This window comes from Neopelma chrysocephalum, unplaced genomic scaffold, assembly GCF_003984885.1.
Source record: "Neopelma chrysocephalum unplaced genomic scaffold, ASM398488v2 Primary Assembly neopelma1_22, whole genome shotgun sequence".
In the NCBI taxonomy this organism is placed as follows: domain Eukaryota; kingdom Metazoa; phylum Chordata; class Aves; order Passeriformes; family Pipridae; genus Neopelma; species Neopelma chrysocephalum.
Window position 1 is genome coordinate 20,834,561 of NW_020897689.1, and position 25,054 is coordinate 20,859,614.

At 38.4% G+C, this 25,054-nt stretch overlaps 1 protein-coding gene across 3 annotated transcripts in view; it reads left to right on the forward strand.

Annotated features, from left to right (window-relative positions):
* The first annotated feature begins 12 nt into the window (after nt 1–12).
* Nucleotides 13–25,054, forward strand: part of B4GALT6 (beta-1,4-galactosyltransferase 6) — a 71,875-nt gene continuing 46,833 nt past the window's right edge. The window contains exons 1-7 of one of the 3 annotated variants that reach the window (XR_003532846.1): nt 426–531; nt 15,500–15,553; nt 16,438–16,554; nt 16,919–17,032; nt 22,905–23,029; nt 23,570–23,686; nt 24,484–24,671. Coding sequence is in view for 2 of the 3 variants with exons in the window: in XM_027674702.1 (XP_027530503.1) it covers nt 417–531; nt 16,438–16,554; nt 16,919–17,032; nt 22,905–23,029; nt 23,570–23,686; nt 24,484–24,671 (776 nt within the window). In the remaining variant the exon portion in view is untranslated. Of the gene's footprint in view, nt 532–15,499; nt 15,554–16,437; nt 16,555–16,918; nt 17,033–22,904; nt 23,030–23,569; nt 23,687–24,483; nt 24,672–25,054 lie in introns of all 3 variants that reach the window. The other 2 variants (XM_027674702.1, XM_027674694.1) reach the window with 2 other exon arrangements.

The following is a 25,054-nucleotide window of genomic DNA, read 5'->3' on the forward strand; positions in this document are numbered from 1 at the left end:
TGCTGCTGCTGCTGCTGCTGCCGCCGCCGCCGCTGCTACAGCCGCCGCCGCCGCCAGTGAGGGGACAGCAGGCGGGAGAGAGGGCGGCCGCGGCGCCCGGCGGCATGTGAGCAGCGGCGGGAGCGTCCCCCGAGCCCCGCGGCAGCGCTAGGGGGGCCCGTCCCCGCGGCGGCGGTTCAGCGCGGGCATCCCCGCTCCAGCCGCCCGCGAGGGGAACAAGGAGCGGCCACAAAGCGCCGCCGCCCGCCCGCCTCCGCCCGACCCGCCCGCTCCCGGCGAGGGAGGGGGCGAGCGGAGCCCCCTGGTCACCTTCTCGCCGCCCGATCTATGGGAGAAGCGGGCCGTCTCCTTCTAGGAAGCGCTGCCGCGGCTCGCCGGGACTGAGCGGCGCGGCCGGCGGCCGGCGCGGCGGGAGGATGCCACTGCTGCGGAAGGCGCTGCGCGTCTCCAACCGCTCCATGCTCGCCTTTATCTTCTTCTTCTCCTTTTCCTCATCCTGCCTCTACTTCATCTACGTGGCCCCCGGGATCGGTGAGTCGGGGGCCGCTCTCCGGGGAGGGGGGGTGAGGGCGGCGGTGGGGATCAGGCTGTCACTGCGACCGGGAGGGCACGGACGGCGCCGGGCGAGGGGCAGCTCGGGGGTCACAGCGCGATCCCACCCGCCCGGGGAGCATCGGGGCGGCGGCGGGGGCGGCGGTAGCGTGCGCTGATCCCGCATCTTTGTTCTGCTGGTTTCAAATGCTCTAGAAGGTTCATGTGCCATCGCGAGGTAGGTGAGTGCTGCCCTTGCCTCGCAGGCTAGGGAAGTGAGGCACAAAAGCGGCTCACAGCTTCACCGTGTTATAACGGCAGGAACAAGGAAAGAACTGCAAAACTGCTGGACTCACTTGGATGTATTCATCTTTTGAATTGTTAGTAACTGCATTAATAATAAAGCACGTGTGAACAAAAATTAAGAACCAGTTTGAAAGTTTGTTGTTTACTTCCGTCCATGGGATCTCTCTTCACAGGTTTCACAGTTTGTTAAGTTCCACTTCTGGAGGAACCACTTCAGAGGGGAGAGGGAAGACAAACAGTTGATTTCGGAGAAGCTTCATAAAATAGCTGTGCAAGTTTGTGTCAGACAAAAAAATGTGCTGTTTTCCTTAGTTTGCTCTTCTGCTGTTACTGGGAGACCGTCAGGCTTTTTCTCACTGGATGATCCTTTCAGAACTGGTTAGCTTTACCCCAGAGCTAAGGCCAGTGGTATCCTGTATGTTGCTCTGTGGGTTTTCACTGTGTTGGGTGTCTGTTGACTAGGCAATGTTTTCTTTTTTTTCAGGGAACGTTGCCACTTTCTTCTGCCTGTTTCCTTGCTTTTCAAGTGCTACCTAAATACCTGTAAAATCATCTCTCTTTGTCCTCAGTGCTTGAAGCTCCTCCCTGCAGTCATTACTGTGAAATGTCCACATTTGACCACTGAATCTGCGGAAATTGTTTCCTATTGACTGCGACTTTATGCTGTTTGGCTCCCTCTTGTTCACTATCTTATATTTAGCTTGTAAACACTTTCAAGGTGCAATTGCTTCTCCTGTACTTACATAGTTCTCCTGTAGTTCTATAGTTCTCCCATACTTATATACTTCATACAATATTGACAAACCTGTCATTTATTATTCCAGTTCAAATAAATATAAAAATGATTAGGGAATATATCATGGGTTGGAATTCTGAACTTTCTTATCTGTCAGTGTTTCCTTGCTGAAAGGGGTGTGATGTAGTCTTGCAAGTGAGAATGATGCTGCTAGGGTCCATTTAGAAATCTTAGGTCTTTGAGACACTTCTGCAATACATATATGTGTATATATATATGTATATATATATGTAAAGTAGACTTTAATTACAAATAGTTGGTGTACGATTTAAATAGCAGAGTACACATCTTTCTAAGTGAAACTATTAACATCTTACATAATGTGCACAGCTAGAGTTTTGCTTTGTTATTTGAATGCTTCTTTTCAATGGGTATGTTTTTAGGAAGCACATCTTCTCACTAAACAAGGCTTATGTAGTATCTTGTACAGAATCAGAGCCTTTAGTGGGGTGAGACTTTTCATTCCTGACTTTATCTTGCTTCTCAGCTGTTGAAAATTACATGTGTTTCCTTTTTATTAGGAATAAAATTAAATCAACAGTATGTACCATAAGTCTTCTTGTGATAAGTTACATCTGATCAACCTTGAGGAAAAACAAATCATACTGAAACTGGTCTCTCTTCCTATCTCAGACATATATACTGTAGTTGTCCGTTTCAAGCTGTGGTTTAACAATACAAAAATTTGGAGTAGTTCCACAAGTTTGTGAGATTACATCTCTTTCTGGCTACTGATTAATTCTGTGCTGCCCTACCTGTATGCAGTTGTGTTCTGAACTCATCCAGCTTAAATCAAAACCCTGCAATATTGAAGTTGTTCTTTGTCTATGGCACTTCTTGATCCACCTTGAAATGCTACCAAGCTGTGCTGGCTTGGGGGGTCCTGGAGGAAGGAATATAGAAAATAGTAAAGGAAAGGGCAGTAGGAAAGTTTTTACACTGGTATATCAGCCTATCAGCTTCCAGATGTGATGCTGATTTCCCAGAAATTTGCTCCTGAAAATGTTACTGTGTGGAATGGAGAGAAAGAAGGTCAGATATTATCTAAAAATCAACAAGCATTCTGGCATATTCATGGGGAAAATGTAAGAGTGGAAGGTTTTCAAAAAACCTAGGAACACCCAAGTTTACAGGGAGATGATTCATCTAATAATCCTATGCTGTATGCTCATGCCATTTGCATATTGTGATAGAATAGAATATTTCACTCTACTTGCTCCTTTTCACTGAATGTAATGAAACAGATGTATCTAAGTCAAGGCTGATTCTGTGTGTGTGGAAAGGAAGAGGGCTTAAGATTACTTATGGAAGCTCAGCCACCTTACCTGTGAGCAGCTTTTCATGAAATATATTCTGCAGCTAAATCACAAATGATTAGGATCTGCCATAATTTATGCGTACAGATATGTTTTACTGAGGATATTTTAGTTCATCAGAACACTTTTGTCCTCAACAAACTACAAGGCACAGTGTCAGAGAGAATAGAAATTCTAATTGTGTTGTAGGGAACTGGAGCTGTTCCCCGGCTGGTTCTCTTCCTGATGGTCAGAGGAATTGAAAAGGAGGGAGAAGTTCACTCCCAAATGCTTTGTGGAGCAGCAGTGTACTGGAAGATGGGAAAATAAGTGGATTATGTAGCAGAATGGTTTCCTGAGATGTCAAAGTGGATTGAAAATTTGAATTCTTATGGTCTGATAGGGTGGGATTCCCTCTTAGCAAGCAATTCATAGCTTATCAAAGGAAGGTATCTGCACTGGGAGAATTCTCAAAGAGGTCACTATCACATTGCCTCTGCCCTTCATGCTATTTAGAAACTAGAGTTACTGCATTTTTGTAGCAAAACTGCAGTTTTTTGGCAAATACAGTTTGGGTCAACTTGAAATATTGACAATTTGTTTAGGGGGAAAAAATCTTAATTACTTATTATAGGGTATTTAATTACTTCTGTCTAATATTTTATAGTTTTTATTTGCACAAAAATTACAGATATTACAGTAACATCACTACATAGCTTTTTTTTTTTCCTCTCAGAATGTTAGTTCTTTGGGAAAGAGAAGCTTTTGTTATCCCATGTATTTCAGAATATGAGGGGAGGAAAAGCATTTGCATTTCATGTTTTCAGGCACAGTTCTGTGTTTTGAGAGTAAGACATATAATATTCCACATAATATAAGAATATGGGGTTTAAATGGTTGAGGAAAATTTGTACATAATGTTGGGATTGTTCATGTGCCTCCTTTCCCCTCTTCTGTAAGCACAGATGATTAGATGAGGTAGAGGTGGCTGCAACCCTACATCAGCAGCACCCTGATGGCATTTTGATAGTCAGAGGAGCTCAAACATGAGAGCAGAATGAAACACTGAAATGTTTAAAATTTAAAAATCTCATGTAAACGTTTAATGATACTTCTGTGTGATAGTTTCAATAAAAGCAGATAACAGATGCTGCTTCTCCAGAAAGACCACTTTTTTGAAAGTACTTCATCTGGTGCTCTTTCTCTGGTATGTGAAATTAAAGGATAGAAACTGAAGTTTCTGATTTTGAATTAGTCAATAAAGATAGCCTGTGATTCTGAAACTTCACTGGAAGTTACAAATATCCATGTAGTAAAGACTGAAGAAGGTGGCTGAGAGCAAGAATATTTGGCATCAATACATCCTCTTTCATTATTGTAGATAACAGTAGTGATAAAATGGACTCAGATAGTCTTTGTCTGGTCCTGACAGCTATCCCGAATACATAGGTATGTTCAAGTTTACATCCTAGAAAGGATCCAAAGATGGAGAGAATAAGACAAATTAACAAGGCAATGGTGACCAAGAGAGCATTTGCTGGTCTTATATCACTGCCAAGCCAATCTGAGTATTGTAAGAGATATTTTTTTTCCCCCTGCTTTTCCAATTTGCTATTCAGCATCATAACTGAAATGACATTGGACAACATAACTGATCTCAGAAAATGATCACTTATTCATCTCTGGAGTTTTCCTTTCTGTCTGATTCCAGTGGAGAACCTGTACCAGACTGGGTGGAAGTGTACCTTAGAGCTCTCAATATTGTAGTCAATTGCAGTCTAGTTTTTCACTCAGAGGGTGGTTGAGCACTGGAACAGGCTCCTCAGGGAAGTGGTCACAGCGCCAAGCCTGACAGAGTTCAAGAAAGTTTGGACAACGCTCTCAGGAACGTGGTGTGATTCTTGGGGTATCCTGCGTGGTGCCAGGAGTTGGACTCAATGATCCTGATGGGTCCCTTCCAACTCAGCACATTCTGTGATTCTAACTTGTCCACCTTGGACATGATGAACTTTGTAGTTCTCATAAGAACTGGTTATGAAACAATGCGGTGATCAAGGAAGATGCAGTCTGCTTTGGCATCAGTAACTAGGAATCCTGAATGGTAAAATGAGATTGAGGAGGAAAAATCAGCTGCTGTTTTCTCTCCTATGGTTTTCTGCTTCTTTTATTAAAACTTTGCTACTTCCCTGGCAATCCTAACCAAAGGGCAGCTGTGCAGGCTAGTTGGAACTTTGAAGCATCTCCATTGGTTTTAGCTTACAACTTTACATAGATCTATTTCCTATTCTGTTATTAGGAAGTAGTTTTCCTAACAGGACAAGATGATCTCACTCCTTTTTTGAACTTGTGCAAAAATGGAGGAGAGTGCTGCAAGTGCTATCAGCAAGATAAATTTTTACCAGTGCTTCAGTGTGCTGTGCTTGTAAATGTGGGCACAGCCTTTGTGCTGGTATTCTTTGTTCCTGTCAGCTATGGCTGTTGTGGTATTACTAAAGACTTGCTGTGTGATTATAGAAAAATTTAGATTGGCAGGGACTCCTAGAAGTCACCTGATCCAATCTCCTGCTGAAAGCAGATCCTACTGGATCGTATTGCTCAGGGCTATGTCTAGTTGAGTTTTGAATAAATTCAGGGATGCAGATTGTGCTGTGTCTCTGGGAAACCTCTTCCGGTGTTTGACAACTGTGAGAAGATTGTAATATGCAATTACAATTTTCCATCTTGCGCCTTGTGTTCTTTACCTTGTGTCTTTTCACTGTGTACCTTTCAGTGTTCAATTTAGTCTTCTCTATACAGTTCTACTGTATAGCTGAAGGCAGCAAAAAATTCATCCTCCTCTTAACCATTTCTACTGAAGACTGAACAAACTCGTTTCTTATACTTTGTGCTTGTACAAAATATGCTCCATTTTGGAAGGTTTCCTCTGGGCTCACTTTGGAATGTTAATGTCTGTCTCTTACTCAGATACCCAAACTGGACATGGTATCCCAAATACGGTTTCACAAGCTGCTAAATAGAGGAGACTAGTTGCTCCTACAGGTCTGCTTGTTGTTAATGCGGGGCAGGATACTGTTGACTGTGTTTGCCACAATGATACACGGATGGCAATACCTTGTCTGAGGGCTTTGTGATAGAGCCTGTGTGTGGGTTTACTGCAGCTCAAGGGCTGCAGTGAAATAGGAATAATACAACTAACCTCTTTAAAACAAAACAAATCATTGGTTACTCTCCTTCTCTGATGCTGTGTGGAGATACCTGATAAAAAGCTGATGAGTTTTGCAGGATGGTGTAGATGTTCATGTTTGTATTTTTTTTCTGCTATTGCCTTCTTTTACTCCTCTCTAGGGAATTGTTCTCATGGGTCTCTTCCAAGTTTTTTGAGTGAATGAAACTTGTCTGTCCCATTGTTTCATAATTTCTGCAGGGAAATGTCTTTACTACAGCCTTGTTGTTTGGGAGCTATATTCAGCTATTCCATTATTGAAGTTTACCTGTTATTAAAGGCTTCGTTTGGAGGTAGGAGTACTTTCATTAGTTGCAGAAGTCTTTTTCTTGCTTGCATTGCAGTTTTTCACTTCAGTTCCACAAATTTTAATCAAATCCTTTAACTGAAAAATTTTGGTCAACTTTCTGATTAATCTCTTGTGCAAAGAGGAGAATGAGGTTTAAACATTTTCTACTTGATCTATGATTTCCAGTGATCAGATGTTCTTCAGCATTCTGACTAACAGCTTGAGCCCATTATGAACTCAGGCAGGTAAGTTTTCTGCCTTATTCTGGGAAGTGCGAAGATTTTTCAATTATGTTGGCCCAGCACAGTCATTCCTAGAACCTCACTGTCTTTCACTTTTACCAACACATTAGCTTTGACTAAACATGCATGTTTCTTTCTGAATCAGTTGTTTTGCATCTTTATCTGATAGTTTTCCTGAAGTCCTTAGGTATTAGTAGTTATTAGTCAGGGAACTTACCTACATAAGATTTCAATGAGTACTCATATTGTGATGTTATTCTTAGACAGAAAAGGGTAAAGAACCAAGCACTTATCGAGTGCAGCTAACTTCATAAGGACAAAGTAATTACAAGACCCTGTGTGAAATGAGTTTTCACTTAAGCCATCCAGTTATTTGAATGTGTTCTTTTCGTGACTTGAGAAGAAGAGATTGTATTCCCTGGGAACATTTATTTGAACTGTGATGCTTTACTGACATGGCCAAAGCTTTAACCATTTCCATACCTGTCTGTGGTGAAAGATAGCTTATCCACTGGCTTTTTGTTAATAAGACTGTTTCTACAAGTGATTGTCTCTGCTTGCTTTTCTACAGCTCTTAGTCTGTTTCAGGTAATCTTTTGTATTCAAATTATGCAATTACATTATGGGAAACATCATGCAATTATTATGCATTGTGTGAGATCCAGTGTTAGATTCTTGGGAACACAGTGTAGAGATTGGTTTCAGGACTTTAAGATGTAAAAGAAGCTCTTTTTGCAAGGTATCGCCAATGGTCAGTTCACTTTCTTAGATTTGCAGTTGTCCTTCTTTATCTTCAGTTCATTGTGCATTTATTGAACTATTTTATGGCTTACTGTATAATCAAGTAGTATCCTGAGAGGGTAGAATAGTATCAAAAGTGTTAGAAATTATATTGAACCTTATATCTTTTATCATGCTTAAAAATACTGCTAGGGAAACAAATTTTGATTTAATGTTTTTTTCACCTGTAAATGGAGACTTGATCAATGACATTCCCTTTTCTACTGTCTCCAATAAGCAGTGAACTGATATTTATTTAATTCCTCAGACTTCCAGTCAGAGGACTCATCCATTTGGCATATATGCTTTGTGGCAGTGAATATACAGGGGTTGTCTGAAGTATTAGAAAAACAATGCAGTCTCACCATCCCTGTGAAAGAAGTTTGAATTTATTGTTAATTTATAAATAGTGCCAAATTGGTATTAAATATTCAACAACAAATCAGGTAAAATTATATTTTAAGGCATAAATTTTTTTTTTGCTTTTTTCCTGGTTGTTGCATCTACTTTAAAAACAACTTCGGATTAACAACAAACGGGTAAAAATAAATAAAGTCCTAAGGAAGGTGAACACTTACTGTAGTATTTATTGATGTTCATGGTAAATTTCAGTTTGTGAATAGGAACTAGTTAACAGCAGTCTTACATTACTTTAGGTATCATCCTTCACTGCTAAATTGTTTAATGAATCAATTTTACAGACTAAGGTCACTGTCCAGTAGTGGAAAATATTTCTAGATCCTAGATGTTTTAGAAGCAAAGCTTCTTTTGAGCTCTATTTATTGTATATTTAGATGAATTGTAGAATTTAATCTTTAACACTTTTGTGATAATTTGCTATTCATAAACTCTGCCAATAATTTATTTATATCTCTAGTATTGCTGAGAATAATATCATATAACCTTGAGATGAGAACATATCCATGTGGGATCTGGTCTGGAAATGCCCCCATGGGATGATTCCCCATTTACAATTACTAGTGGAGAACTTTCTGTTAACTCCTTTGAATCCAATTTTTATGCATTATGTTGAATGTGCTTTTCAGAAGTCCTGTAAAACAGGTGTTGACTAGCAGATGAGTAAATTTGGAAAGACCTATTTTCTGTAAAGCTGTGTTTCTCGCTTTTGAATTTTGCAGCATCCACAGATTTTCTATGAAGTATCTCCTCTCTGAGCTTTCCAACAATTTTTTTCCCCTGGAAAGATCAGTGTATAATTCTCAGATGGTCGATCATCTTCTTACTTTTTAAGGTTGTGGGTTGTTAACTTTTTGCTTATTGCTTTGATAGCATTCTTGAGATAAGGCTTTTTCCATGTTTGTTTTTGGGTTTATTGGTTTGAGGGGGTTTTTTGTTTTGTTTTTGTTTTTATTTCTAGGATAAAAGCTGCATTTTTAAATCAAATTTGTGATCTCCAAGTTTGTTCATCTTTTGTTTGGCATTTAAGAAATCATCATTTGTAATCTAATTAATGCTTTTCTATGTTGCTAAAGTATTCACAGTTCTAACTTTCTACTGTTGTTCAGAACGTCAGTCATTGATCCAGTTTCAGCTTCACTTGTTCTGTTGTATACTTTGCTTGCTTCTAAATGTGTGGCATATTTTTTTGACTTTGCTTTGGTGTATGTGTACAGCATGACAAATTACTAAGTTTCTATGTAAAACTGAGTCATGTTTTTTCTGTGATGCTGAGGGATTATAAACTAATGCAGTGTTGCAAGAAATGCTTTAATTTTTGGTGTACTGCTTGGAAGGAGCTTGATTCCTTGAGAGAGAGTGATCTGTGAACGAGACCTTTTTCTTTAAAAAAACAGTGTAAATAGTCTTTGGGTGAATATTTTAATAACAGAAAGCTACCTGATGTAAAACATTAAACCATTTTAACAGTTATTTTTATACTTCAAGAATTAATACATTGCTGCTCCAGTGGTCTTGTTTTCACTCTAACACTTAAAATTATTAATAACTAGTGAGCTATAAAGAATTAAGACAAAAAATGAGCCATCTGATATTTTTAATATGTCCTCTGAAATACAGGATGATCCTTTTAATGCCCTAATGTGCTTTATCAGAATGAGTTTTAAATAATGGCCTAAACCCAGGACTTTTGATGACTGATGTGTGGCTGTGTGCTCATGATTGCTGATACAGGTCTGGATCAATTGATAGTAAAATTTCATCTGTATTAGGTATGAGCTCATGCTTACACTGTAGTTGCTTTAAGTGGAACATTGAGTATAGTATTGATTCCAAGGTGTTCTATATGGGTGTGTTGTTCATTTTTCACTGCACTTCCCATTTGATTGCCTTGTAAACTGTGTGACAGCCTGTATTCTATGTTTCTTGAGTCAGAAATTCTCTTTCTTACTGCAGACCATATACAGTAAAATAAGGAAAATATAAATAAAACTGGTTCTACGTGGTTACATTGTTAAATGTTTTCTTTGGTTACATGTGAAATTTTGCCTTCCTGGTTTGTGCATGGCCTTGCACTGTGACAGTGATGGTTGGTACAAATGCAGGAAGACAATAGTAGAAGCGAAATCACAGAATAATTGAGTTGGAAGGGACCTCTGGAGGTCACCTGGTCCAAATGGCTTTAGAATATTTCTGTGGATATTCTCCACAATTACTTCAAGCAAGCTGTACCAGTGCTCCATTCCCCTCATGGTACAGAACAGTGTCCTGGTGTTCAAATGGAACCTCTGGTGTTTCAGTCTGTGTCCATTGCCTCTGGTCCTGTCACTGGGCATTACTGAAAAGAGCCCAGCTCTGTCCCTCTTTGCACCTTCCCTTCATGTACATTGTATACATACACACGCACCCATTAATGTGATCCCCCTAAGCCTTGTTTTCAGGCTGAAGCAGTCCCAGCTCTTGCAGCCATTCACCATAGGAGAGATGCTTCAGTCCCTTTGTCTTCTTCATGGCTCATTGTTGGACACTCTCCAGTTCTCCTCTCTTCTACTATGGAGCTCAGAATTGGACACAGTACTCCAGGTGTGTCTTCACCAGTGCTGAGTGAAGGCTGGAAGGATCACCTTGTCCTGCTGGTAAAATTCTTCCTAAGGATGCTGTTGGCCAAGGATGCTGTTGGCCTTCTTGGCAGCACATTGCTGGCTCAAATTCTACTTGGTGTTCACTAGGACCTCCAAGGTCTCTTCTGCCAGGCTGCTTTCCAGCTGGGTGCCTCTGAGCATATATTGGTGCATAGGGTTGTTCCTCCCCAGGTGCAGAAATTTGCACTGCTCCTTGTGGAACTTCATGAAGTTCCTGTCAGCACATTTCTCCAGCCTGCTGAGGTTGCTCTGGATGGCAGCATGGCCCTCTGGCATATCAGCTACTTACCCCTTTTTTGTGTGATAAATAAACTTTCTGAGGGTACACCCTGCCTTTCATCCGGATCACTAATGAAGATGTTACACAAGACTGAACCAAGTATTGACCCCTGAGGTACACCACTGGTCACTGACCTCACCCTTTGGGCTTGGTCAGTCAGTCAGCTTTTGATCTACCTCACTGTTTGCTTGACCAGCCTGTACATCAACCAGTTTTCTATGAGGATCTTATGGAATACAGTGTGAAAGGCCCTGCTGAGGTCCTGGCAGGCGATGTCCACTGCTCTTTCCTTATCTACCAGGCCAGTCATTTCATCATAGGTTATTAAGTTGCTAGAGCATGACTTCTTGGTGAAGCCATACTGACTATTCCTGATGATTTTCTTGTATCTGAAGAATGGTTTCCAGGTTTAGCTGCTCCATCACCTTCCCAGGGATAAAGTGGAAGCTGATCAGCCTGTACTTCCCTGGGCCCTCCTTCTTGCCCTTCTTGAAAATAGGAGTAACATTTGATTTCCTCCAGCCCTTGGGCTCTTCTTCTACTCACCATGATGGATTGAAGATTGTCAAGAGTGGCTGTGCGATGACATCTGTCAGCTCCCTCAGCACATGGTACATCCCATCAGGGCCCATGTTCTTACCTGTGTTTAATTTGCTTAAGTGTTCCCTGACCCGATCGTCTTCCACCAAGGGCAAGGGTACAACTTCCTTGCTCCAGCCTGGTGTCTGGGACTTGGGATTCCTGAAGATTAATCTTCTGTTAAGACGAAGGTGACATTCAGTACTGCAGACTTGGAGCAGTGAGTTCACATTTTCCTTAGTTTTCTTCTTGTCACCTATGCACTTGCAGAAACCCTTTTGTTGCCTTTGGCATCCTTGACCAGATTCAGTTCCATTTGGGCTTCAGCTTTAGCTTTCCTAACTGCATCCCTGGATGCTCAGTTATTGTTTTTGTATTCCTCCTGCATTACCTGTCCTTGCTTCTACCCTCTGTATTATTTTTGTGTTTGATTTTTTTCCAGGAGGTCCTTGTTCATCCATGCAGGCCTCCTGGCATTTTTGCTTCTCATCATATTCATTGAGATGAAGCTCTCTTAAGTTTGAAGGAGAATATCCTTGAATATTACCCAACTTTCTTGTCCCTCTCTTCATTTGAGGGCCTTATCCCATGAAACTCCACTATGTAGGTGTTTGAAGAGGCCAAAGTCTGATCTCCTGAAGTCCAGGGTTGCAAGCTTTCTTTTGCTTTTGCCTGCCCCTAGGATCCTGAATTCCACCATCTCATGGTCTCTTGCAGCCAAAGCTATCTTTGATCTTGATATCCCCAATGAACACCTCTTGGTGAGTATGAGGTCCTGCAGAGCACCTTCCTCACTGACATCTCTATCACTTGTGTCAGGAAGTTGCCATCAGTGCACTCCAGGAACGTCCTGGAGTTTTATCTGGCTGTGGTGTCTCCAACAGATATTGGATTGTTGAAGACCCTATGAGTATTGGGGCCAGTGAATGTGAGGCTGTTTTCATATCTGTCTGTGGTGATACACTTCCAGTTTCCTGGCCAGGTGAACTATAGCAGACATGCACTATAATGTCAACTCTAGTCCTAATGTGTAAGCTCCTAGTTGGCTCCTCTTCCATCCTCAGGCAGAGCTCCATGCATACTAGCTGTTTTCTCACATTAAGGGTGACTCCCCGTCCTCATCTTCTTTTCCTGTCCTCCCTAAACAGCTTGTATCTATCTCTGTATTGCAACACTCCAGTCATGGGAGCCATCCCACCCTGTCTCTATGATTCCTGGTAAGATTGTAGGCCTGGTACTGCAAGAGATCTCTTAAGTTAATTGCATTCATTAGTATACAGACACTTGAGGGGCACTCCAGCATGTTAAGGGTCATATTCACATAATCCTAATATCATCAAGGTTGGAAGAGACCTTCAAGATCAGCTAGTCCAACTATCAACCTAGCACCACCATAATCACCCCTTAACCATATCCCCAAGTGCCACATCTGCACAACTCTTGAGCACTTCCAGGGACAGCGACTCCACCACCTCCATGGGTAACTTATTCCAATGCCTAGCCACTCTTTCAGTGAATTTTTTCTAATATCCAATCTGAACCTTGCCTCGTGCAACTTCAGGCCATTTCCTCTTGTCATTTCACTTGAGACATGGCAGAAGAGACTTGACTCACACCTCACTACAACCTTCTTTCAGGTAGTTGTAGAGAGCAGTGAAGTCCCCCTGAGCCTTCTCTTCTCCAGTCTAAGCAATCCCACTTCCTTCAGCTTCTCCTCGTAAGACATGTTTTCTAGACTCTTCACCAGCTTTATTGCCTGTCTTTGGACATGCTCCAGCACCTTGATGGTTTTTTTTTATGTGAGTGGCCCAGAACCGGCTGGAATATTGAGCTGCAGCCTCACCAGTGCCGTGTACAGGGGGACAATCACTTCTATGGTCCTGCTGGTCACACTATTTTTGATATAGGGCAGGATGCCACTGGCTTTCTTGGTCACCTGGGCACACTGCTGGCTCATGTTCAGCCAGCTGTCCCTTTCTGCTGAGCAGCTCTCAAGCCACTCTTCCCTCAGGGCTGTAGTGCTGTATGGGATTATTGTGACCCAACTACAGGACCCAGCACTTTGCCCTATTGAACCTCATGCAGTTGTCCTCAGAAACATGGCACGACAGCATAGGTAAGGTTTGCGGAAACCTGTGCCAAACTCAGGAATTTGATGAGTATTAAAGTACCAAGATTGCTATGGAATTCATCAAGGACTCCAGTCCTTGGTATTCTGCTGTCAGTCTTCCCCTACCACACTAGCAGAAAATATGTATTTCTCTGTTATGCTTCTAGCCTGTGTGGATTATCTTTAATGCTTTGTTGCTGTTGGCTGATATGACATTTGAACTGTGTTCTTTTTCACAGGTCTTTGCCAGCAAACCTGTGCCAGAGATTTATTTTTAGGACTAAATTATTATCTTTGATTTTTGTGTAATGCTTTTAGCTTCTGATGTAATTAATTGGCTGCTCAAGCATCTACTGCTACCTAATCAGCTGTTAAACGACAGTTGAATAAACTGATCGGATCTGTGCTCCTTGTAACTATGATTGTGCTGGAAACCCAGGTAGCTGGGACAGACACTGCACATAAAGGAGGAGAATGTTTCATTGTATTTGGGTAGAGCTGGACGGTGAGTTGACAAGCAGATCAGCTAGGAAAAGGAGGTCTTAGATTGGGGCAAACTACAAGAGTAACTTGATAAAAACATGGCAACATGATCTTCCTGTTAGAAAGAGCACTCTTGAATACTTAAGCCAAGGCAGCAGACTTTTCCTGGTTTGGATTTTTTGTGGAGTTTTTTTTGATTATGTCTTTTCATGGTGCCTACTTTTGAGACAAATGTCTTTTATAGCTTTCTCTCTCACTAAGGTCTTGTGTGTCTTTTCAAATTTTTCTCCTCAGTCAGAAGGAGTAATTTGTCCTTCAGCAAAGGGGAGATGCCGATGCTTTTACAGAAAATCTGTTTTATGAAGGTTTATATCTACGTTATCTGGACTGCAGTAACATTTCCCATAAAAATTGAGAACACTTATATAGTCCTCTTGACTTTGTTCTGGACTTGTTTGAAAGGCTTAGTCAGAGTTCTGTACTTTATCAGGTTCCTAAGACCTTTGCCCTTCTGATTGTTTCCCCTGTCCCACTGCAGGGGAGTGAGCAAGGAAGTGGATGGGGCCTTACCTGTTAGCCAGATCAACCCACCACACCTCCTATATGTGAATTAAGATCATGTTTCTATAAACCTGCTGTTCTGCAGAGATAGAAACTCAGGTGACTTTGGCTTTTGGTATTATGCTAAAAAGCAGAATATAGTATACAATCTCCAGAGTGTATCTCTGAAATCAGTATTTGCTAAGTGATTTATATTACAAAATAACATTATTTTAGTGTTGAGATAGGAAAATATCGAAGAGTTGAAGAGAAGAGGGGGGAACATACATGGGGAAAAGAAGGGGGATGATACCAATTTGAAATGTGTTAAAATTTGAAGAAAATAATTCTTTGGTAATTAGGAAATTTTTGTCCTATTTGAATGGCAAAAATCCACTTAGCCTCATCAGGCTAAGGTTGTAGTTTTCTTGTTTTCTTTTGTTTCTGTTTTAGTGGCCAGGGAGTGTTGAGACAACTTAGGATCCTAGCAGCTGAGTAACTCTTATACACATGTAAACTCTTGTTAACCGAAACGGCAAAGGGTTTGATGGAATGCCATGCATAGCACCTGGGGTATTCAGAGCCTCTAATATTCCTTGTTTTGATAAGGAGTTTTTGAAAGTGAGGAGAACCCCTCCATTCTTTAAAAAAACCCCTATTATTGTAGGGCTTGCAAATAATATTCCTTGACAGATTATGTTGGTGTTTGTATCTCTTTAGGTGTCAGTAGGATTGTTTGCTAATGTGGTGGAATTAATCAATGTATTTTCCTCTGGAAATGTCACAGTCCTTTATATGCAGTACTCTGGAGCTCTGGTCTCTATGTTGGGCTGTAAGAAGTTATCAGTTGATCTCTCATGGCACTAGTGCTGAGTCATCTGATGAAGTGGAGTTCCTGAGATAATTTTCTAACTTTTTTTATTTTCCTCTGGTATGTTTAGTTCTTTCCTCCAAAGACTCTGAGCACATTTTTTTTGTTTTGTTAGGGTGATTACTAATTACAGCAAGCCAAGTATCCCTCAGACAACTGAGAGCTTAACGTAAGTGAAGTGACAGATGATCCCTTTGACCCTCTTTGCTACCCAGTGTGAAAACTGTTCCATAAAGGAAATTTGTCCCTACCTTTGCAATCTTTTCTGAGCTCTGTGAGTCCTGGATAGACATTTGCTTGCTCAGTTATAAATGCAGCTTCATTTCTACCTTACTTCTTTCTGTTTAATACAAGGAAATGTCTTGAGATCAGATTTGGGGCTTTGGGTGCATGGCTGACACAGAGGAATATTTCATGCTGTTGTTGGTAGTGAGTCATTTAATTACTCAGAATGTTGATTTACTCACCCTTGATGTTGATAATAAATATTTCATGTATAATTATCAAACATTAATACTTTGAGATTGGCAGTGTTTTGTAGCAGTTGTATAACAGAACAGCTGTTGGGAGTGAATGAATAGCAGCACATTTTGGCTGAAAGTTGTGTTAACTAATGAGTAAAAAGGGGGACCATTATATTGGACTAAAAGATTTTCCAGACTTTTTTTTGGTCCTGTATTTCAATGATATAGATGAAGATGTATATATGAGGGATATATCTACATATGAAAACTTTTTATTGGTAAATTAAATTGTTTCTTATCATTCTCACTTGTTTTTTGTAAGTTAAAAAGAAATGAAAGTGTCATATCAAGTGTCTATTGACATTTTATAGTTTTGGGCTTTATATGGAGCTGTGGTTATGAATCCATTTTGTTCTCGTGTGTTGTTGCCGTTAGGTTTCACTCTGTGGACCTTCATCTTGAAAAATTAATGTTCACTAACCATGTATTCAGACATAGTAACAAATGTTGAACACATTATAAATGTATGTTAGAATAATTTGGAAATACTTTATTTTAATTCAAATTCAAAATTGCTTTTTTTTATCAGCAAACACGTATCTCTTTATGGTGCAAGCTCGTGGTATAATGTTGAGAGAAAATGTAAAAACAATAGGACACATGATCAGATTGTACACTAACAAAAATACTACACTGAATGGGACAGGTAAGAATATTTCTTATTTAATTTCATTTTTAAATGAGCTTTTTTAAAAAAAGCCAAACAGTAATGATATAGCTTGATTAGGAAAATTGGGACCTAAGTCCTACTTCTCTGTAACTGGAGTGAAGGTCAAATAGTTACTCTTTATCAGTGCAATTTACAAAGAAATATTTGTCACAGCTGTAACAAAGATACCATCATTTAGTTATTCTTCCTTTAGTGCAGTAAAATGCTTTTTTAATCATGCTGCTATGAATTTGCTGCTTACAAAGTTAATGCTCTCACCTGCATGCTGGTGTTACAAATTCAGTGGATAACGTAGGTTTTTACAAAAATTTTACAAAAAATTTTTACTCTTCTTTTTAAGATTATCCTGAAGGAAACAATTCTAGTGACTGTGTTGCTCAAACAACAATGTATCTTCCAGAGAACTTCACCTACTCTCCTTACCAGGCTTGTCCAGAGAAGCTGCCTTATATGAGTAAGTTTTAAACTGACCTTGATGTTTATCTAGTAAATTGAATTGTACTTTATACAAAATACAGTTATTTTAATAGAAAACATAATTGCAAGGAGTCCAAGTATATAGCAGAAAATAATGAATAAAATACATCTGATAATGGACAATGATGCTTGTCAGAAGTTTGCCTGTAACTAATGTGTTACTAAAGCTTTTGACCTCTTTACTGATCATAGAATCACAGAGTATCCCAAGTTGGAAGGGACCCACAAAGATCATGGGTCCAACTCAGTCCTGCACAGGACCATCCTCAAGAGTCACATCATGTGCCTGGTGTGACAGCTAATGTGTTTTAAACTTTATTTATAAATAATTTTAGTTTCTACAAATTAAAAAATAAATGTTTTTATTAATATGTAACAATACTCGAACTTCATATAAAGTACTTATTCACAGTTGCATATATTGAGGAATAGTTAAAAATTTGCTTTTTTGAAGTGGTATTCCTAATAGAAAGGCTCCTGAGTCAGAAACCAATTCTCAAATCTTTATCAGGTAATCACAATTAGACCAATATATAGGAAACTGAACAGGATGGTGTAGTGAAGTGAGAATTGATAGAGGTAAGAAAATGCCAAAGCCCTGCCATAATGAGAGATTAGTACTTACAAAACAAATGAAAAGTTATGATCCTCAGGAAATTTTAAAATAAGACTTTCAGATGCAGATGTTTAAGATCCCGAGCTATTAAATAGGTTTAGTGGGTTGACCCTGGCTTGATGCCAGGTACCCACCACAGCCACTTTATCTCTCCCCTCTCCAGTTGGACAGAAAAGAGAACTCAGGGTTCATGAGTTGAGATAAGGATGGGGAGATCACTTACTGATTAATGTCATGGGCAAAACAGACTTGAAATAGGGGTATTGATTAAATTTATTACTAAGAAAATCAGAGCAGGATAATGAGAAGTGAAATAAATCTTAAAAACATCTTTTCCCATCCCTCCCTCCTTCCCAGGTTCTACCTCCTCTCCCCCAACAGCACAGGGAAACAGGGAATGAGGATTACTGTCAGTTCATCCAGGTTGTTTCTTCTGCTGCTAGAGAGAGGAGTCCTTCCCTTGCTATAAACTAAGTATAGCTTTGTATAGCTTTGTTTGGGAATATTCTTAAAAGTTCTTGTTAAAAACTGTAAGCTATCATGTGAATTCTCCTTTCCTGCAAATTTGCCATTGTTCAGGTTCAGACAAAATTATGGACATTGTTTGCTCTCCTCCAGCTTGTAGAGAAAGCAATCCTTAAAAACCAGGAGGGGTTAGGTAGGTACCTAACAGCTGTTAAATACTGACCTGTTTAAAACACTAAAAAGAAAGAGGCACTGACTGCTTTACATTGACCTTCACTGCTGATAGTTTGCTATTATAAATTGTTTTGATATTTAACCTCAATAAAATTGCAGTCCCTTGACTGAAACAAACTTCCTTCATAGAAACCACTACTGAGTTTTCAGCTTCTTTCTCTGTTAGGAACTGTTGTTAGATTATCGGAGTTGCTGTAGGAAGCAAAGGACAATTAAATATTTTTTTTTGGCCTCTGCATTTGGAAGAAATCAGAACTTGAGTCAGTAATCCATTGAATTACTTCAGTTCTACTAAATGTTTTGTAGACAGACAGTATTTTTGAGTGAAGAACTAATGGTAGCATTAGTAAATATCTCTAAGATAATTACTTAAATAGAACTGTCTCATTTGATGTCAGAATGTACCAACTAGAGAAGAAGAATCAACAACTCCCTGTAAATAAGTGTAAATATGTTACTAGAAGTGAGTTTGTTAGTAACCGGCAGTATCTGTTACACTATTGTGTTTATTTTACTTGCAGTATCTAAAATCAAATAATGAAACTACTGATCTGTAAGAGAGAAAATTTCAAATAGTTTCTGAAGTTATTTGTGATCCATCGCAGAATTCTAAACTCTTAGACTAACAGCTGACCTAATCTGTGAGCTATCGTTCAGCATGAACAAGTAATTAAGTATTTAATATAGCAGTTCAGATCCATATCATACCAAACTATGTTGCTGACAGCCAAATGGAATTCTAACTTAGTTTTCTTCAAAGAAAAATAGTGGATTTTATTAGGATAATCTGGTTTCCATGACGACTTTTTTTTTATCTTGACTGAGAAGTTTATCTGTTGAAGAATACAGAAACAGTTGTATGTTGTCTGTGTTTCTTTTCAATACTGCCAGATTCTAAACTTTGTCTCTTAACATTTTAAATATACAGACATGGAGCCAAAAGTATAGATCAGTTACTGTTTCTTATGAAACAAAATCATATAGAAAACTGTCTTAAGCCACATAGTAATTAGCCCCACGGTGTGATAATATCCTTATTTCAGTCTGTTTTCCTCCAGACGTAGGGTTTGATTTTTAATATCACATTTTTATATAATATTTTACATATAAACAAATAATTGACAAATGCATATAGGTTAGTATTTTTAATGGCACTTTCAAGGGATTAAGCAGTTGGAATTCTATGAGATTAGTTCAAAACTATATTGACTTCTGCTACCAGTTCTACTTGTGTGTTAATCTGTTGTCCAGGAGTGGAGGAATGAGGCAAGTCAGAAGGTACTAAGGTGCCTTATAGCTCAGCTTACTTACAGTATGTTATCTTAAATCTTTGTTGCAGTTTGCTTTAAATTGCCAGGTGTTCAGAATTGTCAGAATAGAGAAGCATTGTGCTCTGCCATTGTTGCTATCAGCCATGTTTGCCATATGTAATTCTACTAGAATTTCTCTATAGGTCTCCTTGTTGCTGCTCTCTCTTTGCCATCTTTTTTTTTTGTCAGTAATTGCTTTGTACTTATTCTTTCATGTATAATTTAATAGAGAAATAATAATTTTAATAGAAAATAATTCACTGATTAAGTTACTGTTCAACAAAGGGATATGTGTTTCACCCTTTGGTTTTCGTGTATACCTTTTTAATCATCATCTCTGCGTTTAATTGTAATCTAACTCAAGCTTCTCTGAAGATCATTTAATGCAATGAAATGTTGTAGTAGTCCTGAGATAGCCAGGGAAGAAAGATTCTTGAATCATGTATATTTTGACATGCTTTAAGATTATTATATAAGTCAACTTCTCTTCTTTACATCAACTTGCCAAATTTGTATCATGAAAGGAGTTACGGTAAAATCATGTTTTGTCCCAAGTACATATGCTCTTAAGATAGGAACAGCTATTGCATTCTGTGTGTGACTCAGTCTTTCAGGTTATAACCCACTGGTTGAGCACTGCTGTTGTAATTCATAAGCAAGACACCTCTACTTCAAGATAGAAGCAGTACAAGAGTCTGTCTTCCTTTGTAGATAAACTGATAATTGAAACCTTTCTAGACTACATAGTTTCTAAAGCTCTTGTCATCTTGATTTTTTTGTACTGTCGACTATTTCTAATTTGATTTCTTTTTAAAGCATTGTAACTGGGTAAAACCCTGGTTACAAAAGAAAGTAGTAATTACCTTCTCTGTCTTTCCTGTAAGAGCAGTTAACATATTCCAGGGTGAGATTTGCTATTTTTGTGCAATTGCATTTCATTGCATTAGCTCATATTAATAGGAAATGCATTATAAACTGTAAAAATATCTTTCTAGATACTGCAGCATAGCCAGCTATTTCCTGTTTTGTCTCTGTATGCTTCATTTCTCCTTCAGTAACAATCTATACTTTTTTAAAATTAATTTCACTCTATTGATTTCTGTATGTATCTGATTTGTTGAAATCATTTTGCTTTCTGATTCTCTTCTTCAAAATGCTTTTTGCTTCCTCAGCTTTCTTTTTTTGTGGGTTGTATAAACATGTCTTATTGCAGCTTGCTAGACACTAATGGAAGTAGTGAATACTAAGCCCAGATACTTACAGAGGTGCCTTCTCCTGCCTCCACCAATGACAGGGAAAAAATGCTGAATTCTATTCACCCACCTTCTGTGTACTTTTGATAGTTAGTACCAATACTTAAGGTTTTACTATAGCTACTTTTTAAACAGTCTGGAAGGAATTCCTTCATGTTGCATGAAGTTAGAAGCACCTCTCTTATCTAAATACTGTTTTACCATTTGATTTTTTTTTTAAATTTGAACTCTGTAAGCAGGAGACTAAGCCATCTGAGTCGCATCATATTGTATGTCATTCTCTTCCTTTTCTGATGTAGTAATTGACTGTTGTTTATCTTTTTTTTCCTATTAGAGTCTGTAAATAAACTGAAAGGCTCTTTTGACTTCTCTATCTCTTGGTCGTTGAAATTGATTTAGTGATTTTTATTTTTTTAATTTACTTCTTATATGTTTATATACTGGTCCTTCGTTGATTGACATTTTGTACCATTTCTTTTTCAGGTTATTGAAGTGTTTCAGACACAATGAAAATGATAATCCAAGCTTTTTTTTTTATTTTTAATTATTTTCAAATTTTTATTTAAATCTCTGTAGGATTAGCTTGTTCTGTTGTATATTTATACAGGTATTTTTAGCGAGTGCCACGTTAACTTTTTCTTCTAAAATAATTATATAAATGTGGGTTTCTTTAAATCTGCACTTGAGAGATTTCCATTTTGTATTCTTCTTGATACTTCCCCCCCTATAATTTTACTTTAAAAAGTTACCTTCTTCATTTACAAGAAGTACTATATTTAATCATATCCAAAACTAAAACAGCTCTTGCAGTATATTCTACCTTCTTCTGAAAACCATAGTTATTCCTAGTATGGTCCAAAAATTTCCATCTTTCAAAAAGATTTAGATAACTAGTCAATTCAGTGACATGAAGCAATCTTTTGGCACAAATAGGATCTTTTTGGTATGGGCACAGTGGAGAAAATGGGAGTGATTTCTTTGACTGTCTTTAAAACACCAACCCTCACCAAAATATTTTAATTTTTAGACAAAAATAAGTAGGATATTTTATAGTGTTTTGTCAGATGGTTATTGCAAGATTTTTGTTTGATGATCTAGAGCATAGTAGTTGCTGAAGAGCAACTTGAGTTTCTGGTTAATGAGTGTTACACTACTCTTCTCTCCAGATTTTCTCAATTCCTTCTACTGCTTTTGAGGGTATTTACTGTAAATCATTATTTCCACTTTTGAAATTTTTGCACATGCATAAGCTAATGATTGACAACTTTTAGCTAGCAAGTAACTAAGTGTTCTTATTTTCTCATTATAAGGACTAACCTGATTTTTAAAAAAACATATTGTGGTCTTTATTCAATAACTTACTGAATTCCTCTCTCATCAATAGCCTTTTTGAACGCTTTTCCTATTGGGCTCACTAGTTCTAGTGGTGATAATTTTCAAATCTGGTCAGCTGCTATGAATTGGTTTGATGAAGACAGTGGTGAGTTAGTGGACGAAGATTATACACGAAATGTGCATAATCATCTGGAATTTAAATTGACGAAGTTTGTTGAGTCTAGTGATGATGCATTTTCTTTTAATGTGGAAGTGCAGTAGGAAGGCACAAAGAATTTGAGTAAAGGTTCAGTAGTGCAGATGATGTAGAATTGTTCACAGTGGTACTTGAAATGAAAGGTGACCCTAATTTTCTGTAATAGGTACAGAATTCAAATTACTTTGCTTGTTCTGTGTCCTCTGATAATAATATTTTGTTTATAGGTCTTATGGAAGGACTGTTTTTACTGGGAAACACTGAAATTCATTCTGTAAAAATTGAATATTAGGAGGACAGTATAAATCATCCTCCAGTATAATACATAGACAGTGTATCTACAAATTTCTGATGCCATTTGTCTATGGTATAACATGTAGTGTTACATCAGTTGTCTTAGTTGAAATGAATAAATAATAGGGTGTTTGTCCTCTCTTTAGGAGGCCTTATTGATGTCAATATGAGTGAAATTAGTTTTGATGAAATTCAGCAACTGTTTTCAAAAGATTTAGACATTGAACCAGGAGGGCACTGGAAACCAAAAGACTGTAAGCCACGGTGGAAGGTGAGATGCTGATTTTTGGTTTTGTTTTTTCTTCTTGGTACATGAGAACAGTTTACCATTGCAAGCACTTAGTCTTTTGCTGAAATATATTTATTTATTTATGTATATAAATAAATTATATACTATGTTACAGTATAAGTATTATGCCATCTGTGCTCTAGAAGAAACTGTAGCTTGGAGAAAAATTTGAAATGGATTATCAGGGACTTTTAAAGGTTCGTTAACTGTGGTTACTAAGCATTTCATCATATGGAGGCAAACCTGTCCTATGTGTCTGTTGCTTGAAGTATAACTAGAAGAAAGCTAACATAAAAGGAAAATCTTATTTATACTTTATTCAGATTTTTTTCGTAATTGTTTGAGCAAATTTCCAACACAATTTCCTAGTGGAAACCAAAGTGTAAAACACCCAGCCAATTTAAATGTGAAAGTTGAAAAGCCTGCGTAAGCCACGGGAAACTTGATCTATATTGAAATATTAAAATTTTAAAATGCTGATATAATAGCTTTATATATATATATATATGTAATTTTTTTAAGGTGGCAATCCTTATTCCTTTTCGGAATCGCCATGAGCATCTTCCAATTTTTTTCCGTCATCTGATACCTATGTTGCAGAAGCAACGTCTGGAATTTGCCTTCTATGTTGTTGAACAGGTAACAGCATTTACTTGAAAAGTGACTTCTCAAGATCCCTTACTGAAAGGGATTTGATATTCTTTCCAAGATTTGGATGAATCCCAAATTTAGAAATTGTTACTCAACTGTTCTACTCCTTTAAATGAAAAAGGGAAGTTCATCTCCATTCCCCAGTTTAAGCTGTGGCCAGATACATCGTGCTTTTCTTCAAATATGGGCTGATAACATGGGGATAACATGACCTCTTAGAATGTGTTGTCATTGGAAGTTTTCAAGGGAAAAAAAATAGGTCACTAGCAGTGTTCCTCAGGGCTCAATTCTAGGGTCAGTTCTGTTCAGTGGATGCAGGAGCTGAGCACACCATTAGCAAGTTTGGTGATGATATGAAACTGAGAGATACTGTTGACTTTTGAGGGATGGGATACAGAGGGATCTAGATAAATTGGAGCATTGATCAGTGATTAATGGGATGAAATTTAAAAAGGCAAAATGCTGGATTCTGCACCTAGGACAAAGTAAAGCCAGGCAAAAGTGTAAACTGGGAGAGGAGTGACTGGAGAGCAGCCCTGCATAGAGGCGTAGGGGGGTGCTGTTTGGCAGGAGGTTCAACATGAGCCAGCAGTGTGTGCCAGGAGGGCAAACCCCATTCTGGGGTGCATCAAACCCAGCATAACCAGCTGGTCAAAAGAGGCATCTTTGTCAATACTTCTGTGTGTGTGTTCGGGGGGGGGGTGGTTAGAATATGTATTTCTCATAGTATTGAAATTTTGTCCCTTCTTGATTTTTACAATATCTCCTTTGTTTTCTGTTTGAAGACAGGTACACAACCTTTTAATCGTGCAATGCTCTTTAATGTTGGCTTCAAAGAGGCTATGAAGGATGCTCTCTGGGACTGCATAATATTTCATGACGTGGATCACTTACCTGAAAATGACAGAAATTATTATGGATGTGGAGAAATGCCACGCCATTTTGCAGCAAAGCTGGACAAATACATGTACATGTATGTAACATTTTATTCAAGCTGTTTCTTAAATACGCAGAAATATTTTTAAAACAGGTATGAATTTTGGGACAATATGTGCAGGAGGAGAAAACAATAAAACATCCTCCTACCATGCTGTTTACAGAAATTAATATTTAGTTATTAAAAGGAAGATTTAAGTTTAATGTCTATATTTCATATATTACTAATTAGAAGACATTATTTATAATTTCTGGTGTTGAACTTTTTGCAGTGAGGTCGATTTTCAAAAAAAAAAAGAGAAGGCTTTGTGTGTCAAGGGGGAAAAGCTTACCTAACTTACTAGAAATCTTTTCTGGCTATATAAGCCCTTGTGCTGGCTGTTACAAAAGACAAGCAGATAATCTGCATCAAAATACCGC